This window comes from Camarhynchus parvulus, chromosome 10 (assembly GCF_901933205.1).
Source record: "Camarhynchus parvulus chromosome 10, STF_HiC, whole genome shotgun sequence".
Taxonomy (NCBI): domain Eukaryota; kingdom Metazoa; phylum Chordata; class Aves; order Passeriformes; family Thraupidae; genus Camarhynchus; species Camarhynchus parvulus.
This window is the reverse complement of record NC_044580.1, coordinates 19937947-19950834: the sequence shown is the minus strand read 5'-3', so window position 1 is coordinate 19950834 and position 12888 is coordinate 19937947. Positions and strand designations below refer to the sequence as shown.

The following is a 12888-nucleotide window of genomic DNA, read 5'->3' as shown; positions in this document are numbered from 1 at the left end:
GCTAATGCGGCCCAGGAAGGGGCCGGCCGCGGGAGGGGCCGTGCCTGGCCGGGCCGTGGGGTGCAGCTCGGACACCCCTGCGCCCCACACTGGGCTGGATGCTGGAATGGGGCTGGCGCTGGTGGCCTCGGGTGGGCTGGGTCAGTGCTGGGCGCTGCTCGGACGCGCACACACGGTTTGGGGGTCCCGTGTCCCGGCTGTATCCCCTCAGCTGTGCCCCCAGCTTTGTGGGGATCCTGTGCCCCTCACGTTCCAGGGCTTCGCACAGCCCAGTTGGGGGGTCCTGCACCCCGCTGTGCCAACCAGTGCACACCCAGTTTGGGGTCCTGTGCCCCCCCGTGTACCCCCAGACCAGGCTGCGCCCCCCAGCTCTGGGCCCGTTCCGCGCCATGCCCGTGTCCCCTCGCTCCCTGATGGATTTTCCGTCCCTCGGCGGGGCCGTTTCCCGGGAAACCTTCACACCCGCCGGCCCCGACACCTGCGGGGCCTGGGAACGCCCCGGGGGGGCTCCTCCCAGCCCCGGCCCTCCGCACCCGCCCGAGGGGGCTCCCCGGCACTGCCGGCCCCGGCCCGAGGGGTCCGCCAGGGGCCCGTGGGACACCCGCACCCCCAAACCGCCTGGGGGGAGTCCCACGGAGCCAGAGGGGCAGCTCCCTGCGCTGCAGAGGGAGACACGGGGACACGCCACCGCAGACCCACTGCAAACAGCACCGAAGCCCCATGAGAGCCCCACAACGGCCCCAGGGCACCCCCTGCACCCCCGTGCTGCAGCTGCCCCAGCACCCGCCGAGACCCCGCTGCAGCTCCCGGGTGGGTCCCGGCCCCGGCCCCGCCCGCGCGGGCCCGGGGGGCAGCACCGAGCGGCTTCACACCTCCGGGGTGAAATTCGTCACCCCGTGTTCACAGCCGCGGGCCGGGCCCCCCCCAGACCCCCGGCCTTTGAAGTGCTGCTGCTGCTGCAGCCGCGAAGGTGCCTCTTCACACCTCCGGGCCGGCATAAAGCCGGGCGCTCGGAGCCGCCGGCACTCCGGCCCCAGCCCCCGGCGCTGCCATGGCCCACGGCACGCTGCCCGCCGCCCCGCTGCAGGACTGGGCTGAGCGCGGAGCCCCGGACCCGCAGGGCTACAGCAGCAGCTCTCCGCAGCCTCGCCCGACTCGTGCGGGCTCGCGTCCCCCGCCGCGGCTCGGGGGCCTCGCCGCGGGCACGGCAACCGCCCCCGGGGCAGGAGGGGCCGCGGGGCGGCGGGGCGGCGGGGTCCCGCGGCAGAGCGCCAGCGAGCGGGAGAAGCTGCGGATGCGGCGGCTGGCGCGGGCCCTGCTGCGGCTGCGGCACTACCTGCCGCCCGCGCTGGCCCCCGCCGGGCAGACCCTCACCAAGATCGAGACCCTGCGCCTCGCCACCCGCTACATCGCCCACCTCTCCGCCCTGCTGGGGCTCGGCCGGGGGGCGCCGGCCCCCCGACACTGTCCCCTGTGTCCCCGGGGCCTGGGGTGCTGCCAGGACACGCAGCCCCGCGGTGCTTCGCCGCCCGGCGCCGCGGGCTGGGGGTCTCCTGCCATGGCGGGGATCCCTCCGGAGCTGCACGGGGCCCCCGGCATGGGGACGGGTCCCTGGGGGTCTCCCCTCTGCAGCCCTGCTGCCAGCACTGCCCCAGAGGTGCTTGGGGCTCCGGAGCTGGGCTTAGAGACCTGGGGATCACCCCCCTACATCCCTGCTGCAGGGACCCTCCCAGAGGCACTTGGGGGTCCGAACATCGCCATGGAGACCTGGGGGTCTCCCTCCTACATCCCTGCAACCGGGACCCCTCCAGAGGTTCTTGGGGTTTCCAGCATCCAGGCGGAGACCTGGGGGCCACCCCCCTACGTGCCTGCAGCGGGGACGTCCTCAGAGCTGAACAAGGCTGTCACCTCCACTGCGTCACCCTGGCTGACCCCTCCCCACTCCGCAGGGGCCGCGGCCCCCCCGGATCTCCCTGGCGATGTCCTGGACACGGGACTGCTGCTGTCAGAGTTGGTGGGCACGGGGACAGTCACCCAGGTACGTGCTGCATGGCGTGACTCTCAGCATGGGGCTGGCGTGGGGCAGGGATCAGCCCCCCTTGGGGCGGCCTCAGAGTCCTCTTGGTGTGGGCCAGTGCAGGAACTGGTTTTGGGGTAACAACAGCCTTGTCTGGGGTAGGGAACGGAGAGGTGGGCCCTGCTCTGTGCAGCGGCTGAAGTGGATCCCCCAGGCTGCCCCATCCTTCCTGGTGCTTCCCTCCCTCGTGTTTGTGGGGATCCCGTTAGTGGGGACAGAATGGAGTCCCTTGTCTGGGGGGGGGCTGTCACTGCCACGACCCCAGCCCGGCCTGCAGCTCTGTCTGGTGCTCACCCTCTCCCTGTCTCTCCCCAGGATGTCTCTGCAGAGGACCTGCTCTCACTGCTGGAGGCTCTGCTCCCAGCACAGCCCCGGCACTGACCCGGGTGAGTCCCCGGGCCTGGAGCACCCGCGATGCCCGTCTGGAGCCCTGCAGCTTGGGGACACACGGCCCTTGGGGCAGCTGCAGGAACAAGCTGCCCGTCGCAGCCTGGAGCCGTGCTGGATGTGCCGGGCGGCAGCTGGACGTGAATAAACCCTTGTGCCCTCTCTGAGTGTCCGTGTGGCTGTTCAGGAGCTGGGCACCGAATGGGGCTTGGCAATGGGGCTTGGCATGCCCAGGAGAGCCATGCCTGGGCTCTCCTCGCTGGGCTGGAGGGCTGGGGGCTGTGGGGCAGCCAGGCACCAGCTGGGAGAGCAGCCTGGGGGAGTATCAAGAGAAACGCTCCCCTTGCCCTGGGGCCTGACCCCCGGCCAGGAAGGGCTGAGGATCCCCAGCACGCTCCAGATCCAGCCTTCCCACCTGGCACTTCTGGGCCTGTGGGAGGCAGAGAGGGGTAGATTTGGGGTCCAGTTCAGTGTGGGGGTGGGCCTGAGCCCACGGGCTGGAGACCCTGCCAGGAGCTGGTGATGGGGACTCTATGCCCCCAGCCCCCTTGGTGGCTCCCTGAAGTCTGGGGTCCCCATTAGCGGGAGGGTGCTGGCACCTGGCAGCCATGTGCTAATGTATCCTCCCAGCTCGGGGGTCTGGGGTGAAGGGCGGGGGTTAATGAACCCCATGGAGTGTGAAAGGACTCTCTAATGAGGTTAATATCCTCTGCTGGGGCAGAGGAGGGGCGTGACAGAACCGAGACAAGCCTTTGAGATGTAAAGCAGCTCCCTGGCCTGCCCTCTCCTAGGCTGCAGCTCCTGCTCTCCAGCCAGGGCTGAAGGGACCTGGGCATGTGCTGCAGCCATGGGGACACTGCAGTGGGGATGACCACAGTCTGGGGGAGCAGCTGGCAGTCGCAGGGCTGGGAGGAGGAACCTCTGGGTCTCTGGGCTCCCCAAATGCTGCACCTCAATGCAAGGAGCCCTTGTGTGCTCTGATTCCTGGCCCTGGCAGCAGCAGCGCCAGACCTGGGGGGCCCTGGCAGCACCCCCTGGGCTGGGGGCTCCCTCCCACAGATGTGGGGCACATCCCACTGTCCGTTCCCGTGCGAGCACCACACACGCTTACGTGTGTGTCCGTGTGCTGTGGGTGGCAGGGGAAGGACCGTGCTGTTCCGAGCTGCTGGCTACGTCAAGGACCATTCCGAGCTGCCAAGGGCGCCCACGCCACAGCAGCTGCAGCAGCAGCAGGTGCTGCCTCTCTGCAGTACCTGCCCCGGTACCTGCCCCGCTCCCCTCGTGCCCCCGAGCAGATGCAGGAGCCCTCAGCACAGAGCCTCGGCACTGTGTGAGCACCAGCCCTGCCATGGCCTGGCTGGGGAATGCCAGGCAGGACACCCTGGACACAGGTGAGGAGGGGGGAATGGGGTGTCTGGTCCTCCAGGCTCATTGTTGGGCTGGGTGGGGTCCCCATCCCAGGCAGGATCATGAGGGGTGTTCTGGGCCGGGAGGGGCACAGCAGCGATGGCCTGAGGTGGGGGGCGTGTGTGGGTCAGCTGCCGTTGTCTTCCTCTGCCCTGCTTGGTAGCTCTGGGGGCATGGAGGGGCTTTGGGGGCTGCTGGAGGCTCAGGGGTAGCAGCAGGATGCAGCGAGCAGGCAAGGATGGAACACAGGGAAGTGAGCTCAGAAAGGTGATGTCGGCACTGTGGCCCTGGGCAGGGGGCTCTGGGGGACAGGACCCACAGTGCTTGATGTGGCCTGCCCCGCCCAGAGCCCCCGCTCAGGGCTGCCGCTGCCCTGTGCCTGTTGCGGCAGGTAGGGGCCATTCAGACGCGGGCCCTGCGGTGGGGAACAGCAGCGCGGAGCCCCCCGGCATGACGCCCCCCGGGTGGGGCTGCGCCTGGAGCCCCCCCGAGCAGAGGGCCGAGGAGCCCCTGCGGCTGCCCACGTTCTCGCCGGCCGCCCAGGTGCGCGTGGCCGTCACCTTCGCCCTCTTCGCCCTCTCGGCCGGCTGCAACCTGGCGGTGCTGCGGGCCGTGGGGGCGGGGCAGCGGCCGCCGCCCGCACATCCGCCTGCTGCTGCGGCACCTGGCCGCCGCCGACCTGCTGCTCACCGTGCTGGTCATGCCGCTCGACGCCGTCTGGAACATCACGCTGCAGTGGCGGGCGGGCGACCTGGCCTGCCGCCTGCTCATGTACCTGCGCCTGCTGGCCATGTACGCCTCGGCCTTTGTCACCGTGGTCATCAGCCTGGACCGGCAGGCGGCCATCCTGCGCCCGCTGGCCATCGCCCGCGCCAGCGCCCGCAACCGTGCCATGCTGCAGGCGGCCTGGCTGCTCAGCGCGGGGCTGGCCGTGCCGCAGGTACCCACCGACCGGGCCCTCTGGTAACACACCCTGCCCAGCCCAGCCTCCGGTGACAGACCCTGCCCAACCTGGTGTCCACCCGGCCCCTCCGGTGACACACCCACCCAGCCCGGTGTCCGGTGGCACTGTCCGGGCTCGCTGCCAGGGCCGGTGCCACCGTGCCACGCGCAGGGTGGGGATGAGAGCCCTGTGGCATGGGCACGCCGAGCTGGCAATGGAGTGGCTGTGCCAGTGACCCCCTGACCCAGCTCTGCCCGCTGTGGGGGTGCCCCAGGCCCCTGTCCGTGCAGGGGTGGTAACTGGTCATCCCCCCCGAGGCCGGGTCTGCCCCTGCGCGAGTCTGGGGGTCCCTGCTTTGGCCTCCAGTGCCCTCCGTGGCTCAGGAGGCACAAACCCCCATCACCCCCACCCCACCGCTCTTGTCTGCAGCTGTTCCTGTTCCACACCATCACCCTGCGGCCCCCGCACAACTTCACGCAGTGCACCACGCGGGGCAGCTTCCCCCGGGCCTGGCACGAGACCCTCTACAACATGGTGGGCTTTGCCTGCCTCTTCCTGCTGCCCCTGCTCATCATGGTCTGCTGCTACGCCCGCATCCTGCTGGAGATCTCCCGCCGCATGGGCTCGGGCCTCTGTGAGTGCCAGGCACCCCCGTGCCCCGGGGCAGCCCTGTCCGCAGCTCTGTAGGGACCCCCAGCTCTGCCCCAGCGCAGGGTCCCCGTCCCAGCCCCGTGTCCCCCGCAGTCTCCTCGCGGGACGCGTCACTGCGGTGCTCCAGGAACAACATCCCCCGGGCGCGGCTGCGCATGCTGAGGATGAGCCTGGTCATCGTCTCCTCCTTCATCCTCTGCTGGACCCCCTACTACCTGCTGGGGCTCTGGCACTGGTTCTGCCCCCGCGCCGTGGAGAGGAGGATCTCGCCGGCCCTCACCCACATTCTCTTCATCTTTGGCCTCTTCAACGCGTGCCTGGACCCCATCACCTACGGGCTCTTCACCATCCCCCTGCGGGGGGGCTGGGGGTGCCCATGCAGGCACGGCCCCCCGGCCCGGCCCCCCTCCCCGGCCACGGGCTCCTTCCGCTGCTCAGCCTCCTCCGTGCCGCCCCAGCGGGGAGCCCAGGGGCTGCCCCGGCCCCGAGGGGCTGCCAGGGACCCCTCCTGCCACAGCAGCTCCCTGTGACACCAGCTGGGGGCCTCGGGGCAGGGGGCCCGCAGCAGGGTCAGCACAGCTCCATGGGGATGGAGTCACTGCTGATCTCTCCCTGCACCCCAAAGTGCCTCGGGGGGCTTGGGGCTGCTGGGGTGCCCCCGTCCCCTCTCCCTTCTCTGTGCCCTGAACAGCAATAAAGTGTCCTATGGCCACCTCTTGTCCCTCCCGTGTCCCCCAGCTGGGAGTCCCCAGAGCCAGCACCCTGACCCATGGGGTCACAGCTGCCCCTGTCCCCACCGTGGGTGGCTCAGGAGTCCCCAGGTCGGGGCAGATTCCGGGCCGTGCCAGCCTGGCCAGGGCTGGGTGCTTCCCTCCCTGTGCATCCCCACAGCGGGCGCAGGGCTGGTCCCTGCCAGGGCTGGTGGCAGCGCCAGGGTGCCGCTGCTGTGGGCTGTGCTCCAAACAGGAGCTGCTGGCTGCTGCCCAAGGCTGCTGGGAGGCACACGGGGGCAGCTCTCCCGCCTGCAGCACTGCCCAAGGCCGCGCTGCCGGCAGAGCCAGCACGGCTGCTGGGGCCCGGGGAGGCGGCGAGGGCTGCGGCTGCCCGGCCCCTCCCTGCCCCCAGCACCACGAGTATTGCCAGAGCGAGCTGCCCTGGCATCCCCCAGCCTCAGGGAAGGGACCCCAGAGCTGGGCTCTGCCCGGGGCCCCCCCGTGCTCCCCTGGCTCCTCAGTCCCCACTGCACACTGGGAACCCCATCACAGCCCACTGACAGTGCAGCCTCACCCTGGGGCACACACAGGGCTGCCGCTCCTGCTGGGGGAGCAGCAGTGTCCTCCTCGGGCCCTGTGCCAGGAGCAAGCTCAGCTGTGTGGGCAGCGGCAAGGCAGGAGAGCAGGCAGAAGCTGTGCCCAAGAACAGCAGTGCCAGCCATGCTTGCAGCGATTTATTTGAAAGTGGCAAAGGAAAAGTCTAGTGGAGTTGCTTCAGCTCTGAAAAATGATCTCACACCTGCTTGAGGGCTGGAGGGCCAGCACACCAGTCACTCCAGGGGTCTTGTGGGGCTCCAGGGAATGAGGGGCTGCAGTCCCAGGTGTGTGTGGGTCCTCCGTGCTTCTGGGGCAGGGACGGGCTTCCTTGGCACGTGTGGGGGGAATGTGTGAGGGGGCTGAGTCTCAGGCATGGACTGGTGTGAGTATGGAAATACCACCTGGTACAGGCACACCACCTGCTGCCAGCCTGAGAACTGCTGCGAGGGGAGGAGCTGGCAGAGCCAGAGCACCACCCAGCAAACAGCTTTCCCTTGGATGCTGCTGTTGCTGTGTCCTGCTGCTGGGAGCACCCTGCTCGCCACAGGGCAGCTCTGCTGGGGCTGAGGGCACTGGGGGGTGCCGGGGGGGCCAGCGCTGCCCCTGCCCTCGGTGGCTGCACAGGGCTCCAGGGGCAGCGTGTGGTCACATCCCAGTCACGTCCCAGCCATGTCCCAGTCACGTCCCAGCCATGTCCCAGCCATGTCCCAGTCACGTCCCAGTCACGTCCCAGTCACATCCCAGTCACGAGGGTGCCCCGGTGCTGTGCTGGTGCTGCTCCCACCCGCTCCCCAGTGCAGCCAGAGAACAGGGACAGGCTGGCCAGGCGAGGGGACAGGGTAGGCCGGGCGATGGCAAACGGGAGGTGATGCCGGGGGACGCCTGTCCTTGGGTGGCCATGTCACCAGCTCAGCAGTGTCACCCCCCGTCCCACCCCCCGCCTGCCACGGCACACATCAGAGGCGCAGTGTCTGTCCCACTGCCTGCTCCACTCGGGCACAGACAGCAGCTCTAGGTGCCAGCTCCGCCGCTGCTGGGTCTCTTCTCGGTGAAGAAGCTCTTGAGCAGCACCACCTGCCCGATGCTGACCACGAAGAGGATGAGGGTTTCCCCCACTGACCAGTACGAGACGCGGCCATTGAGCTCCTCTGCTCTGCTCCTGTCCTGCGCCTCCCGCAGCCGGTAGTGGGTCTGGGAGTCGATCACCGCCTTCAGCATCTCGTGGATAGTGACACAGGCAGATTCCAGCTGGGGACAAGGACAGGAGCACCCTGCCACTTCTGACATGGCTCAGCTGAGGGGGCCCAGGGCCGTGCCAGGACACTCAAGAGCAGTGTTTGTGTAGTAGGTTTCCTGCCAGAACCCATGCAGAGTGGTTCCCCACCGGGACAGAGCTGAGTAGCCCACAAGGGCATCCGGATGCCCAGCCCAGAGCTCACACCCAGGGATGGAATGGCTGATGCAATTCCCTCACGTGGGATGGACACGGCTGCTGCAGAGAGGGGAGCCCAGAGCCAGCACAGCCCCCCCGAGCCAGGCAGAGCAGAGGATGTGGTGTGTGGTGGGGCTGTTGGCCGGCGGTTGGCACTTCTGCATCCAGTGCAGGAGGAAGGGGACACGTCCCCAACTGCCATCCCACAAGGCTGCTTGGGGCCGCAGCAGGACCCTTCCTTCCTCCCTCCCTCCCTCCGTCCTGGGACCCACCTGTGTCAGGGCAGTGACGCGGTTGTTCATGTCAGGCAGGATGGGCGGCTCGTCGCCCACCTGGAAGTCAAAGTAGACGATTTTGTGGGAGAAGGTGGAGAACTCGTTGCTGAAGCAGAAGGTGTAGACACCCTTGACCTCAGGTGTGGTGCGAGAAGCTGTCGTACTGCTTCTTGGTCTCCTGGTAGATGGTCTTGCCGTTGGGGTCCTCCACGTAGCAATCCACATCATAGTGCCCTCCGCTGATCACCTGTGCGGGGAGACGCATCTCCGATGGTGGCACACGCCCAGAGACGTGGCAAGGGCCCCCTGCCCAGCCCCACAGCTGTGTGAGAGGCCAGCGGGCACCATGCCCATGGGATGGGGCCCAGGCCAGGGGAGCCCTGGGGAAGTTGTGCACCACGGTGCCAGCAACTCAGCTGGGGTGTCTGTGGCTCAGGTGGGGTGCTTGGAGACAGGAACAGCCCTCCTGACCCAGCTCAGGGGTGTCCACGGCTGATGTGGGCACATCCCAGGCCTGGCTGTCAGGTGGACACTGCTGGGCATGGAGCTGGGGCTGGGAACAACTCCTAGTGCAGCATGGAGGGACCTGGGGTGGCACTGCAGCCCTGCCTGGGGCTCTGCAAGGCACAGGATGGGAGTGTGGGAGAGGCACGGGCAGGTGGCATGGGCAGAGGCAATAGCACACACACGGGCAGGGCTGTGGGCAAGGGGGCACGGGCACCGGGGCACAGGCAGACACATGGGCAGGGGCACAGGGATGGGGCACAAACGGGGCGGAGGGGCCCTGGCAGGGGGTGCAGGCACGGAGCGCGCAGGAAGGTACAGGCAGGGTAGTACCTGATAGTCGAGGGTGAACTTGACGCCGCTCTCCAGCTCCTGGTGGAAGCAGCGCTGGGCGCTGTCGGGCAGCTCCAGCGTCAGCTCCGTGCCGCCGGCCCGCAGCGCGCCCAGCAGCGCGGCCAGGCACAGGATCCGCACCGCGCCTGGCATCGCGACCCGCACCGAGCCCGGCACCGCCACCCGCAGCCCGGCACCGGCCCCGCACCGCCCCCGGCACCAACACCGGCCCCGCACCGCCACCCACCCGCACCGCCCCCGGCACCGACACTGGCCCCGCACCGCCACCCGCACCGCCCCCCGGCACCGCCACCGGCCTCGCACCGCCACCCACCCGCACCGCCGCCGGCCCCGCACCGCCCCCGGCACCGCCACCGGCGCCGCCCCCGGCCCCGCACCGCTCCCGCCGCCGGCACCGGCCCCGCACCGCCCCTGACGTGGCGCTTCCGCTGCGAGCGGGGCGGGGCGGGGCGGGAGCGGGGCGGGGCGGCAGCTCCGGCCCCGGGGCGGGCACCCGCGGGCATCCCGGGCACGTTCCACCGACCCCAGGGCCCCCCGGCGCCTCGGGGCCGGGCGATCCCCGCGGCACTGCCGGGACCCCGTGCGGGCGGCTGGTGCCGGCTCCACGCGAGATCAGCCTCGGTCCAAAGCTGAGCGCTTTATTAATGCAGTGCAAAACCAGTGCACGAGTGTCCGCAGGGCCACGGCGTCACCCCAACACCTGCCCCTGCCCCCCTGCGCCCACGCAGTCCCGTGAATAACCGCGATCATGGAGCGATGGAAGCTGCGGGAGCCGCGGCACACGGCCGGCCCGCGGCACAGCGTGCGTGGGGAGCGGCGTGGGGCGGGGGGCCCGCGGGGCCTTGGCTCTGGCGCCGTGCCTGCGGCTTTCCCGGCGGGATGAAGCGCTGGGCTCAGCCCGTGTCATCCCCGGTGAGCTGGCATCCCGCGTTCCCCGCTGCTGGCAGAGGCTCCCATGCAGCCGGGACCATCCTGCTCGGGGGGATATGCAGCGCTTCCTGCATTCAGAGCTCCTCGGCGTGGCGGGGAATGAACCCCCTGAGGTTCAGACGCTTCAGAGACGAGACAAGCCCATCCCGGCCTGCAGCCCACGGGGCTGCAGCGGTGCCGGGTGCGCTGAGCCGCCGGAGCTCCGGGAATCCCGGAGGTGGAGCATTGTCTCCCTCTCCCGCTCTGGGAGAGCACCAACACGGTCCGTGGCTGCACGGGGGTTCCGCCCCTCGAGCCCCCGCCGTACTGAGCCCCTTCCCCTCCTGGATGGCACTTCATGAACGCCTCGGCCCCAGAGATCGCCACCGGGGGCTCCGGGCCGGGATTCGGTGAGAGAACGAGCAGAACGTAAGAGAAGCGGATTGCAACTAGTGAGGAATAAGTGAACTGCCGGTGGGATCCTTGGCGCGGAGCTTGACGATCTAGGACGGTGTGGGATCGATCTCCCGATCAGCCCGCTCCCGATTCAGCCCCCGGGCTCAGGGCTGAGCCCGCTGGCCACTGAGTGTCCCGGGAGCCAGTGCCCACTCGGTGTGGGAACCGTCCCATCTCTGCGGGGACAGCACGGCTTCGGGCACCTCCCTGTGAGCAAACGGGGCACGGCTACTGCGCCACGACCTCCTCAAAATCGGAGAGGTGCCGCATCTGCTCTGCCTGCATGGAATGTCTGCGGAGGAGCTTCCTGTGGGCCCTCAGGTCGCCCCGCCTGGGCGAGCTGGGTGTGAGGGGCGCCAGCGGCTTCAGCCCAGCGGCCAGCGGGGAGGGGGCTTTGCTGGAGCCGATGTCCGGAATCGGGGGGTTGGGGTTCACATTCAGGGGGGGCAGGTATCCCGGCCTTGTGTGGGAGATGTGGTCCAGCAGCAGGGTCCCGGACCCTCGCCTCTCCAGCAGGCCGGGCGGCCGGCGCCGGCCGCTGCTGGGCGATGTGCTGGTGCTGCCGGAGGGAGAGTCACAGCAGCCGTCCAGCAAGGCCAGCTGCGACCCGCTCAGCTTCCGCCTCTCGGACGGCGCCTTCCCCGCCTCGGTGACCGCCGGGTCCCCGTTGTGTTCGGCGCCTGGCCTCCACCAGTGGGGAGCGTCCGTCCCTGCGGCGGAGCTGGCGGCCGAGCCGGTGCTCTCCGGCTCCTCCGGGAGCGTGGCGCTCCGGGACAGGCACGGGCGGGTGCCCGGGCTCTTCTCGTGGGTGGCTTTCCATGCCAGCGGCCCCAGTGCCTGCTCATCCACTGGGGGAAAGAGGGAGGGGTCCCTTCCCTTGCTGCTGCTGCTGCTGCGGGTGAGGGAGGGCTTTTTGGAGAGAGAGAGGTCGCCGATGCCCGTGATGACCTCGCTGTCGGCGCAGACCCGCGTGTCGTCGCGGTGGCTGGAGGCTGCCAGCACCGAGGGTGCCACCAGACCCCAGGGCTCCGAGCGCAGCCGCTTCAGCCGGGGCAGCTGGGCTCTCCGGGCAGTGCCAGCTCGCTGGCCCGGGGAGGGGGGCTCAGTGTCCCCAGTCTGAGAAGGGTGTAGGGTGAGAGTGCTGCTCTCCTTCTCGGCAGGGGAAGGTGCTGAGGCGGGAGTTTTCAGGTGGGCACTGGAGGGGGCTGTGCTCTCCTCGAGGGGAGCCTTCTCCTTGAACTCCAGCGCTGGGGCAACGTTCAGGTACTGCTTGGCGGTCTTGGTGCCAGAGGCTGATGTGTCCATGGTGATGATGATCACCTCCTTCCCCTTGGCTCTGCAGGCATTCAGCAGGTGCTGCAGCACAGCCTTGTCCTCGGCGTTGATGGCGTGGACCAGCGCTGAGGCTCCTGAGTGGTCCTCAAGGCTGGGGTCTGCCCCGCTGTCCAGCAGCAGGGACACCACGTCCCCCCCAGCCCCGCGGATGCAGGCGTGCATCAGGGCCGTCTTGCCAGACTTGTCCTGGATGTTGGGGTCGGCTCTGTTGTCCAGCAGGTACTTCACCATCTTGGCCTTGTGGCTGCTCTGCTGGTCCACGTGCGTGGTGATGCAGGCCACCATGAGGGCGGTCTCGCCCTTGTCGTTGCTCTCGTTGATGTAGGCCCCCCCCTCCAGCAGCAGCCGGGTCAGCCGCAGCCGGCCCAGCCACACGGCCTTCAGCAGGGAGTTGCCCCCCAGCTCCAGCTCCGTCGCTTCGTCCATGGCTGCTGCTTCCCTGTGGGGGAACCACGGAGAAGATGTGAGCCCCGCTGCTTTGTCCCTGCCGTCCTGCGATGCCAAGCTCCGGGCGCTGCCCCCCGTCCCACAGTCCCTGTGACCGTGTCCCCCTACCTTGTGCACACAGCTGCCCGGATGGATGCCTTGGGTTCCCCAGGAGATCAGGGAGCTTCTGATGGTCTCCACCGGCGTGCTGTGTCTGGAGGGCCACAGCACGATGCCCACTGGAGCCTGTGTGAACTTCCCTGATGGCTTCCTGGGCTGGAGCCGGGATCTCTGCCTCCTCACTGCCGGAGGGAAGCAGAAGCAGCCACAGTCATGCTGTCTATTGTGTTTCTACCGCCCCACTGATCCCGCTGCCACCCACTCCTGCTGCCCCCACTCCCTGTCTCACTCCTCAGAGTGCT

At 69.3% G+C, this 12888-nt stretch overlaps 3 protein-coding genes across 3 annotated transcripts; 1 reads left to right on the top strand and 2 right to left on the bottom strand.

Annotated features, from left to right (window-relative positions):
* The first annotated feature begins 3812 nt into the window (after positions 1–3812).
* LOC115907620 (gonadotropin-releasing hormone II receptor-like) lies at positions 3813–5995 on the top strand. Its single transcript, XM_030955613.1, is given in 5 exon segments — positions 3813–3855; positions 4263–4485; positions 4487–4811; positions 5244–5448; positions 5559–5995. Coding segments are annotated over 5 exon segments (1233 nt in total).
* Positions 5996–6890: 895 nt separating this feature from the next.
* TMED3 (transmembrane p24 trafficking protein 3) lies at positions 6891–9519 on the bottom strand. Its single transcript, XM_030955615.1, is given in 4 exon segments — positions 6891–8023; positions 8480–8626; positions 8628–8729; positions 9320–9519. Coding segments are annotated over 4 exon segments (639 nt in total). The 5' UTR covers positions 9473–9519; the 3' UTR covers positions 6891–7786.
* Positions 9520–10933: 1414 nt separating this feature from the next.
* ANKRD34C (ankyrin repeat domain 34C) lies at positions 10934–12672 on the bottom strand. Its single transcript, XM_030955610.1, has 2 exons — positions 12596–12672; positions 10934–12479 (listed from the first exon to the last, which is right to left on the bottom strand). Exon 2 carries the CDS (start codon positions 12464–12466, stop codon positions 10934–10936), a length of 1533 nt encoding a protein of 510 aa, XP_030811470.1. The 5' UTR covers positions 12467–12479; positions 12596–12672.
* Positions 12673–12888: the final 216 nt, after the last annotated feature.

What these genes read in the sequence shown, in the direction of transcription:
- ANKRD34C (XM_030955610.1), bottom strand. Translation starts at nt 12,466, where the DNA reads ATGGACGAAGCGACGGAGCTGGAGCTGGGGGGCAACTCCCTGCTGAAG.